Source organism: Phytophthora parasitica (assembly GCF_000247585.1).
Source record: "Phytophthora parasitica INRA-310 unplaced genomic scaffold supercont2.1, whole genome shotgun sequence".
Lineage (NCBI taxonomy): Eukaryota > Oomycota > Peronosporomycetes > Peronosporales > Peronosporaceae > Phytophthora > Phytophthora nicotianae.
This window is the reverse complement of record NW_008634126.1, coordinates 570,682-579,894: the sequence shown is the minus strand read 5'-3', so window position 1 is coordinate 579,894 and position 9,213 is coordinate 570,682. Positions and strand designations below refer to the sequence as shown.

General features: G+C 48.8%; 7 protein-coding genes across 7 annotated transcripts; 6 read left to right on the top strand and 1 right to left on the bottom strand.

Annotated features, from left to right (window-relative positions):
* Positions 1-1,240: 1,240 nt before the first annotated feature.
* PPTG_20671 (hypothetical protein) lies at positions 1,241-1,477 on the top strand (the record flags this gene model as incomplete). Its single annotated transcript, XM_008892869.1, has 1 exon — positions 1,241-1,477. One exon carries the CDS (start codon positions 1,241-1,243, stop codon positions 1,475-1,477), a length of 237 nt encoding a protein of 78 aa, XP_008891117.1.
* A 15-nt stretch (positions 1,478-1,492) lies between these two features.
* Positions 1,493-1,657, top strand: PPTG_20670 (hypothetical protein; the record flags this gene model as incomplete). The annotated part of the gene is made up of 1 exon (XM_008892868.1): positions 1,493-1,657. The coding sequence occupies one exon, from the start codon at positions 1,493-1,495 to the stop codon at positions 1,655-1,657; it is 165 nt and encodes a 54-aa protein (XP_008891116.1).
* Positions 1,658-1,889: 232 nt separating this feature from the next.
* On the top strand, positions 1,890-2,369 carry PPTG_20669 (hypothetical protein; the record flags this gene model as incomplete). The annotated part of the gene is made up of 1 exon (XM_008892867.1): positions 1,890-2,369. One exon carries the CDS (start codon positions 1,890-1,892, stop codon positions 2,367-2,369), a length of 480 nt encoding a protein of 159 aa, XP_008891115.1.
* Positions 2,370-2,536: 167 nt separating this feature from the next.
* Positions 2,537-2,728, top strand: PPTG_20668 (hypothetical protein; the record flags this gene model as incomplete). Its single annotated transcript, XM_008892866.1, has 1 exon — positions 2,537-2,728. One exon carries the CDS (start codon positions 2,537-2,539, stop codon positions 2,726-2,728), a length of 192 nt encoding a protein of 63 aa, XP_008891114.1.
* Positions 2,729-4,153: 1,425 nt separating this feature from the next.
* PPTG_00143 (hypothetical protein) lies at positions 4,154-4,938 on the top strand (the record flags this gene model as incomplete). Its single annotated transcript, XM_008891508.1, has 2 exons — positions 4,154-4,707; positions 4,737-4,938. The coding sequence occupies 2 exons, from the start codon at positions 4,154-4,156 to the stop codon at positions 4,936-4,938; spliced, it is 756 nt and encodes a 251-aa protein (XP_008889756.1).
* A 926-nt stretch (positions 4,939-5,864) lies between these two features.
* On the bottom strand, positions 5,865-6,212 carry PPTG_20667 (hypothetical protein; the record flags this gene model as incomplete). Its single annotated transcript, XM_008892865.1, has 1 exon — positions 5,865-6,212. The coding sequence occupies one exon, from the start codon at positions 6,210-6,212 to the stop codon at positions 5,865-5,867; it is 348 nt and encodes a 115-aa protein (XP_008891113.1).
* An 11-nt stretch (positions 6,213-6,223) lies between these two features.
* Positions 6,224-7,882, top strand: PPTG_00142 (hypothetical protein). Its single transcript, XM_008891507.1, has 2 exons — positions 6,224-7,015; positions 7,086-7,882. Exons 1-2 carry the CDS (start codon positions 6,270-6,272, stop codon positions 7,735-7,737), a joined length of 1,398 nt encoding a protein of 465 aa, XP_008889755.1. The 5' UTR covers positions 6,224-6,269; the 3' UTR covers positions 7,738-7,882.
* The last annotated feature ends 1,331 nt before the right edge of the window (positions 7,883-9,213 follow it).

Here is a 9,213-nt window from a genome sequence, read left to right as displayed (position 1 = left end):
CAAGACCCCGAACTCTTTTCTAAGCGTGTAGGTGGCGGGGGAAGCGTCATGATTTGGGCCGGCGTTAGCTGGCACGGGAAAACGGAGCTTGTGGTGTTGGAGGGGCGGCAAAACTCTGACGCTTACACACAGACGCTTGGTGGTAGTCTGCTTCCCTATCTCGAAAACCTTCACGCCGGACAGGGCGTGTTGAGACCTATTTTCCAGCATGATAATGCTTCCATGCACTCAGCACGCCGGACCCAGGACTTCCTTCGGGATGAAGAGGTGTCTACCATGGTATGGCCAGCTAAAAGTCCCGATTTGAACATTATAGAGAACGTTTGGGGTGTGCTAGCCCGCCGAGTATACGCCGGAGGGCGTCAATTTGACACAGCATCTGAGTTGAAGCAACGTATCCAGAAATGCTGGAAAGAAATCCCTCAGGATTACATTCGAACGCTTGTCAAGAGCATGCCAACGCGGATTGTTCAAGTAGTGCTGCGTCGAAGGGCCCCTATTGACTACTAGTTTGAAGTGAAGGTAGTGCGGCTATAATTTTGCACCAGTCCAAAAAAAGCTTTTTTTCGTGTATCTTCAGAATGCAACTTTCTTCTGCAAAATTCAGCGGCATATTACTGTATACCATCATACACGTTAGAACAAAGACCATAAACAACTCCGAAAATAACTTCTTCATCTCAATCTATAAAATTTTCGGGTGCGGCTATAATTTTGCACCAGACTGTAGGCCTCCATTTCTACAGATGAACAAACAACCGTGGGCTCGGACGGAGTCATGGCGACGTCTTATCGTGACGGCCCCAATCATCGGCTTCACAAGAACCCCCCCCCTCTCCCCACTGTCTATCACAGCTACTAGCTTCGGCACATTAAATCCCGAGAACCACCTCTCTAACGACGTCGCCATGACTTCGTTCGAGCCCACGCACTTACACAACAAGACGCAGTGCGCAGGCCTCCCCACTTGAGCATATAATTTTAAAAACATTATCGTATTCACAAGGGAATTATTATTCAGAGGAATCACCTATATTTTGGCATTTTTATATATTACCTATATTTTGGCATTTTTTGCCATTTTTGTGAAAAATTATAGTATCACTCTCTACCAACCATAAAGGTCTGGCTGAGAATCCGTGGTTCTCTTGAACTTGTTGCTAGCTCCACACTTCTCTCACTTGCGCATTTGCTCTATTCAGCACTCTTCTAAAGCCCCTTAACTCCAACAACGCCCACCATGAAGTTTTTAAACAAGGATCTCTATTCTTTGCTCTTCACTGAGCTCGCACCTAACCAGGCCCGCTGCAACACCTGTCAAAAGGTATACAAGAGCGGTAATGGCTACACTAAGCAAGTTTATCGTCTCCTGAAGCGTCATCCTGACTACCAAGAGCTAGCTGTGGCTGCCTACCGCAAGGGCAACCGCTTTGGGCTCACGCTGCCAGACCAGCGGACTAGTGACGTGTTCCGCTAGATTGAGTGGTGCGTCATGGACCGCATGCCCGTGAGTTTCTGCGAGCGTCCTCTCGTTCGTAAGAACGCCAAGATGGAGCCGATTTCGGGTGCGACGCTGCTGAAGTACATTGATCTTCTCTATACCTACGTCCCAGACGACATTGCTCTCAAGATTCCTGAGAAGCTTGGGGTGGTCTAGTGGTGGCCGCCACTTCATCGCCACCATGGCGGTTTTTGATGACCCAGCGGTCTTGCAACTAAAGGAGCGAAATCCTAACTACGACGAGAGCATTCAGTGCATTACACGCCACTTCGTGCAACTGGTATTCTGTCCCTTTGGAGACGAAGAAGACTAAAGAGCTCAGAGTCTGTTTGACCTCATAGCGGACACGCTGTCCACCTTCAACAGACCATGGGAATCGGTCCTCTTCATGATTGGCGATAATTGTTCGGTGAATCAGGCGATTGGTCGAAAATTGGATGTACTGCCTTTTATTGGTTGTGCTAGTCACCGTTTTCAGCTGGCTGTGAATGACGTTTTGGCCAATGAAGAGACGCTATTGGCCAAAATACATGCACTGATGAAACATTTGAGCACTATCAAGTGTCGAGCTGTGTTAAGAAAGGTTACGCCGCTGGCGCCTGCTGTGCGCAACGCGACGCGTTGGTCAAGCGTGTTCAGCATGGTGGATCACTACACTAAGCCACATCGCGCACTGCAACCAATGGACCACGCGACAATCTCTACGCATGGTATCGCGCTCTTCATGCTATCGGAGAGAGAGACTGCCCAAGCGACGGAGCTGCTGTCGACGCTGTACGACTTCCAGGAAGTCACGAAGGCTTTGCAGGACCTCACATTGACGCTAATAAGGGTACGGCGCGCTTTTGACTGGGTCTCGCGCCAATAACCGGCAATGAAGGGAATATTGACGTCTGATTCTGCGGTAGTTAACTACCCAGCGATGAAGACTGGCATCACCAAGATCATTATTGGGGGTAGTCTGTCCTCGCGCGAGCAGGATGCCTGCAAAGGTTTTAAGGACTCACCTGCTGCGCCATCAACTGAAGAGACGACATGCTCGTTTCGGGGCCCGTCTTTCAGAAAGCGACGCCAGCGCGTGCTACGTACATGTCTGTGTCGTGGATACCTCCTACGTCTAATGAGTGCGATAGATTTTTCTCTCAGGCGAAGCTGTTGTACACGGATATGCGTAAAAGCGTGGATGTAAACACGCTGGAAGTGCTGATGCTTCTTTTCTACAATTGAGATGCGTGGGATTAGGTAGTGTTCAAGCGATTCGGCGCAAAATGCGTAACTAGAGACTGCGTAATTGAATGATTATTTCATTGCTTTGTTAGGACTAAATACATTGGCATTGCATATTGAGGAGCCTTGATAGTGCGGCTCTAAGCTCCCTGATCAGAAGATAACGCAACTTCGGAATCGCCGTCACCGGACGTCAACCCTCCGCTGGCAAACTTTTTGACATGGGGTTCGACGTCGTCGGAGCCGTTATCGAGACCGGCGCCGATACGCATCAGTTCAAGGTGGGCGACACCGTCTTCGCCATGGCGCCGTATTCCAATTTCGGCACGTTCGCCGAGTTTGTAGCAATCTACGAACAATTAGGGCACACAAGCCCGCCATCATCACCTTCGAGGAGGTCGCCAGCGTTCCGTGCACCAGATATATGTTCAGCATCAGGCGCTACATATGTGAGCACGCTAACCTCCAGTTTTTATGCAAAACCTTGCTTCCAAATACTCTTGAGTGGGCCGGATTGCCAATTAGGGGCCGGACGTTTGGCCAATGAAAGACTCTAGTATTGTATTTAGTAGTTTTGATTGGTCAGTTATAAGGTACCATATAAATGACAAGGCCAAATCTCTTGTTGACATCAAGTTTATTGAAGCGGCCCCTAATTGGCAGACCATCATTCTTGATATATATTTTTTAATCAGATCTATTGTGTTTTATGCATTAGCTAGATGTTTAAGAAAAATGACAAAATGATTGGTATCCTTGGTGCCGGTTTGTTTGTCTTAGAACAAAACATACAAGTAAAACTGGAAAGACTGTTTCAAACGGCCACGAATTGGCATTTTCCCTTATGCAAAGCTCTATCGTCAAATTAAATATTTGTCACTTCTAACTTACTCTTGCTAACAATATCCTGCAGTTATAGAATCGCTACTTAAACCTTTCCGTGATGCATGTTCCTCCATCGACAATCAAGTCACAGTGCACTGGTTTGAACGTTGGTGCCTATTAACAATATTGTTCAGTTCGCACTGTAATACTGTACATGCAGAAAAGAATAACTTACTTAAAAATGTAAAACAGACACACAAAAAGGCACAAAACTTGCATCGCAATGATCACGCTGCACCATCGCCGGAGGCGATGGATCTCACTCAAAGTGAGTACTTATTTATTATTAGAGCTAATGTGGTAATACTGCCTAACCAGCAGTATCACAAGCGCAATCCAGATCGACCGGTACGCAATCTGATTTGAGCATATGGCCGAGAGAATACGATGCAACGCCACTTTACTCAACAACTGGCTGCTGCAATGTGAAAATTGCGTATGCATTACACCCTCCGCCGCAGCCTGTACTCTCCCGGTTAGTCAGTGAAGTCCAATAAAGTAGCCTCATTTCCGATTTAACCGAGTGAAGGGACTGTCGCCATGGCTCCGTCAAGAAATCGCACAGTACGCACACAAGATGACGAAGATGAGGATGCTCGCTCGCGTTGGGACGCGTTATTTGTAGCCGAGGATGTTAGGTCTCGAGCTCTGAATAGGATCGAGATTGCAGCAGACCGAGACGACGATTCTGACGCTGAGTTTTCGACCGCTTCTCCCGTGTATGACCGCTGTCTACGCGTACAAGGTCCCGATCGTGTGCTTAGAATGTGCAACTTCGCACCCATTGAGTTTGAACGGCTATGGGAGCTTTTGGAAGATCATGTCTTATCTAAATGGGGCGTGGGAAGAGGCAAGAAGTGCAAGACATCCCCAAAGGACGTGCTTTTCATGATGCTAGCTGCGCTGAAGCATTGTGGAAACTGGGAAACAGTGTCATCAATGTTTGACATGGATGCCTCGGCATTTCAAAAGATGATAAAGAAGTACATCGACATGTACGAACCCTTCTTGTACACGCACCTAGTCAAAGGGCATGAGGCGCAACTGACGTCACGTTCCAACTCGCCGTTCGCCCCACTGGAAACTTTCACGAGGTGATGAAGTATTTCAGCGGAAAACACAGACTATACGGTCATAAAGTAGAGGTTTCAGTGCTCCCTACAGGCGTGGCAATTAATTGCACTGCGTTCGAGCCTGGCGCGGTATCTGACATTACCATGTTCAACGGGAACGCTGAATTCCACAGGTCAGCGTTGCGAAAGCAACAAGATGAAGGAACTCTCTACGATGACGGCCCTGGTGTCGACAAGTTCGAAGAATTTTAGGGTGTTTTGGTTGACAAGGGGTATCAAGGTCTGGGAGACGAGTATCGAACTATACAGCCCAAAAAGAAAGCCAAAGGTCAACGGACGCTTTCCCCAAGCGAGCGAGATGAAAACGATAAGATCGCACACGACCGAGTTATCGTCGAGAACTTTTCGGGAGAATGAAGACATGTTGGGGGGTTATTTCGCATCAGTGGGCCTGGGACAGAGGATCTTACAACCGATTCTTCAGGCTTTGTGTGGCTCTGACGAACTACAGTGTACGGTGCGCCCCCTTACGTCGTGAGGAAGGAGAATTTCATTTGCGCCATGATGCTCGGCTTGTAGAGATAGGTGAGGAAATTGAAGCAGCGAAAAAAAGAAAACGTGAAGAGTACAGGGACAACCAAAGAGCACGTTTGCAGCTAAGCACTCGAAATGCCCCTCGACGCAGAACACACTCTCACCAAAGTCACGATCGAAGATCTAGCGTCAGCACAAGTCAAGTTGGATCACCGAGCAGCACTGTGTACGGTAGCCCATAATTTTCTAGGACTTCGGTGTTTACCACATTTCGATGCATCTGGTGTACATGGATTTCGTCGTGTAGATTAGGACTTTGCTGAGTTCAAAGTCATCTGCTTATTGAGTTACATCTGTAACAGGTGATGCAGAAGTTACTTTCAAATATATAGGCTACTCAGTAGTTGATTTTAGGCTCTATTACTTATTAAGTATTTGACAGCAGGGACTGCTGTTTGACAGGGCAGTTGTTCAAGATGGATTTGGCGAACTTCGCCAGGCGAAGTCGTTCATTCGACCGGTGCTTCCAGTCTCTGGCAAGACGAGAGACTCAGCTCAACCATATCGATTCATCAATATATGTTTTGCATCCTGTGCTGTTGGATAGTTTGCAGTACGCAGCGGCCAGTTATGGTGAGCAAGCGCTACGAACAGCGCACGTAGTAAACAACAGCCTGATCCGTCTCCTGTTTGCCATTCTTCCGTTCCACTGCAGCAGACGATCTCGGCATCTGGTTCCATCCACGATAACCCCAAATGCTTTGTCGGTCACTCGGTCCCGGGCATACAAACTCCAACTGTTTGAGAACGAACACAATAGACACGATCCGTTTCTTCCACTTGTTGACAGAACAAGTGACATCGTGCCACGATGATCGTGGTGCACGTGCAAGTCCTGCGTGATTCCCGCTGGTTTCGTCATCGCTTTGCGCTGTACGGTGTGGCTTGTTGCTGCCCAGACTGGCCCGCACTTCCTTTACGAGATCGCTCATTCTCCATTCCGCGCTCCACAGGACGCAGTTCGTTTCACTCGTCGTATACTGCTCGCAATGGTCCAGATCTTGCGTTCGATCGCTGCAGTGGCATCTCTTGCTCTGAGCATGTATGCGATCAACGCTGTTGCCGAAGAGTTGTGCTCCATTGCCCCCTTATCGTACGCCACAGCCAAGACGGACTACCCTGACGTCGCGTTCGCCATCAGTGCCGTGGAAGAGTATTCCATTGCTGCCTGGTACACGGATCGCCTATCGACAACCGACAGAGCTAAGATGCTCAAAGAGATCACTACTAAGTGCTCGGAAGACTCACGGATGACTATCGTTGTCTATGGTATTCCGAACAAGGACTGTAACGCCGGATACTCGTCTGGAGGTGCCGTCTCCAATACCGCCGATTACAAGGCCTTCCTGTCGGATCTGACAACCGCTGTCGGTGACCGGAAGGTCCTCTATGTTGTGGAGCCGGATGCCCTTGGTCTTCTCGCCGAAGACGGTGGCTGTGGCTCCAAGGCTGGATACCTCGAAAACCTCAAAGTGGCTATTAAGGCCCTTTCCGCGAACGCCAACGCCGAGCTGTACGTGGATGTTGGCTACTGGACTCTTGAGTACGAGGGGCAGCGCTCGAAGGTGGTGACTATCATGAAGGAGCTTGCTGCGTCTGGCACTCTCAAGGGTATCGCTATCAACACGTCCAACTACCGTTCTACCTCTCAAATCTCCGAGCTGTGCTCCAACTTCCAAACTGCCATAGGATCGAAGGATATGGCTTGCATTGCTGATACCAGCCGAAACTATGTGTACGTTCTGCTCTGCCAATGATATACCTGTATCACGCACTTACCATTGCATTTTGTTCTTACAAAACAGAGCGCCTACAACTACGGACTGGTGCAACGTCCTCGCGGCAGGTATCGGAGCTCCGCCCACGTCGGAGACCAACGTCTCGAATTTGGACTATTTTATGTGGATCAAGCCGCCCGGAGAGAGCGATGGCACGTGCAACGGTGGACCTGACGCCGGTAAATTCTTCGAGACGGGTTTCCAGAAGCTGTGGGACCAGGGCTACTTCGTCAACAAGCTCGGTATGAACACTATCGCAGAGGGTGGCACCGACACCACGTCCTCTCAGACTCAGACGACGGCGTCCCAGACTACGGACAGCAGTGGTTCTGAGCAGACGACGGATGCCAGCGCCTCCCAGACGACGGACGCCAGCGCCTCCCAGACGACGGACACGACGTCTTCCGGGATGACTGATGGTAGCGAGGCCCAGACTACGGACGATACCGCCTCCCAGGATACTCAGGACGCTGGTAGCGCCACGGATGAGCCCGACACTACGTCGCCCAACGTCACCGGAAGTAGCGAGTCTCAGGATACTGGAAGCAGCGTACCTGAGACCACCGAGACCACGGAGACTAACACTGCCCCACCGACGGAGACACCGACTGTGACGCCTGAGGCTCCTGTTGCCCAAACTAGCAACTGCAAGGTGAGGCGCCGTGTCCGCAAACTCTAAACTTTTGATTTGAGCTTCGTCGTGCATGTAGTCAAGGGCTCCTTGTCGTCTCGTATATTTGTACAGCATCCGCGAAAATGCTACAGTTCTTGTCTCCGATTTCATATCCGAAGTTGTGGTGGTTGTTAAATTTCGTGAAATGAGTAAATTCAAAGGAATTACTGAATGAATTACTCATTGCACGAAATCCTTAAGTTGTCATCACTACATGTTCGGATTCCAAAGTGACTCAGCGGAAGTCACCTTGTTGGGACACGGCATCATTGATGTCGTGACGCTGTATCACTTCTATGATAAGGGCCAAAGTCAACATTTTCGAGAATCTTGGATAGCCTATGGATAGTGGGAGTTCGTGTCGCGATCCAGATTACCACGTTTGGCCGTGACGTGTACATTGTAGTGCTCGCAATATGAAGTCGTTGGATCTTCGACTGCACCGTGCACCTGACTCATGGAAGCTGCGTATTATTGAACTAATAGCCACGGATATTATTAATTTACTTGTGAGGTACACTGAGTATATTAATGAACTAATAGACACGGGCACTACTAACTTATTTCTGCTTCGATGTCAGGCGCACGGTGCAGTCGAAGATCCCTACAATCTACACATCACGGTCAAATGTGGTAATCTGGATCGCGACACGAATTCCCATTAACTTTTTATTAAACTCGCGGATCACCACGTAATGCATTTTGATCGGCGAACGCATACTGAAATCTTCCGTGCGAAAGATTTAAAAGTCTAACCTTATTGAGGCGGTCTAAGTGAGCATCAGCTTTCACAAATAGATGACAGAGGCTACCTATGAGCTGTTGAGACTGAGCAGGTTTTTTAATCATCGATATCTCGTTGCGGATTTATAACCAGAGCCCAAATGTTGGCACAAAATCGCCAAGCAGCAGGCCACCCACGACTGAGTCTTTTACTTTGCTCTTGATAGTGATGCATTGCACCGTTTCAGCGGCTTGTACGCAAGATTTCCCCTCAGAGTTTGCACGTCAGATGATCTTGTGCACAATATGCGTACCGTAATCTCAGGGCTCTTTCAACAGAGTGATTGGCCAAAAGGACTGGTAACAATTAGCGATACTTAACACCAGTATTACGGTACACGTGATCTTAGTTAGTTGAATGGTTTTCAGGATAGTTATAGTACGTGATCTTCCGTGTCGTTGAATGGTTTTGTGCCAAATGCCATCGCTTGCCAATCACGACAATACCACCTCTTCACAGTCTTGATTCCAAACAGTGTTGTTCGAACACCAACAGGTCGATCGGCCATTCTTCAATTTGCCTTGCGCCTAATAACTGATCAAGCAACAACCGTTGTTGAACTCGAATCCCCACTCTGTAAGATATTCATCGGCACGAGTTCAGGCTTGATCGCCGCTGCTACCGGGCTGGCACTAGCGATGGCATCCAACATCGTCTCAGCCGAAGAGCTATGCTCGATAGTACCAACTTCGTACACT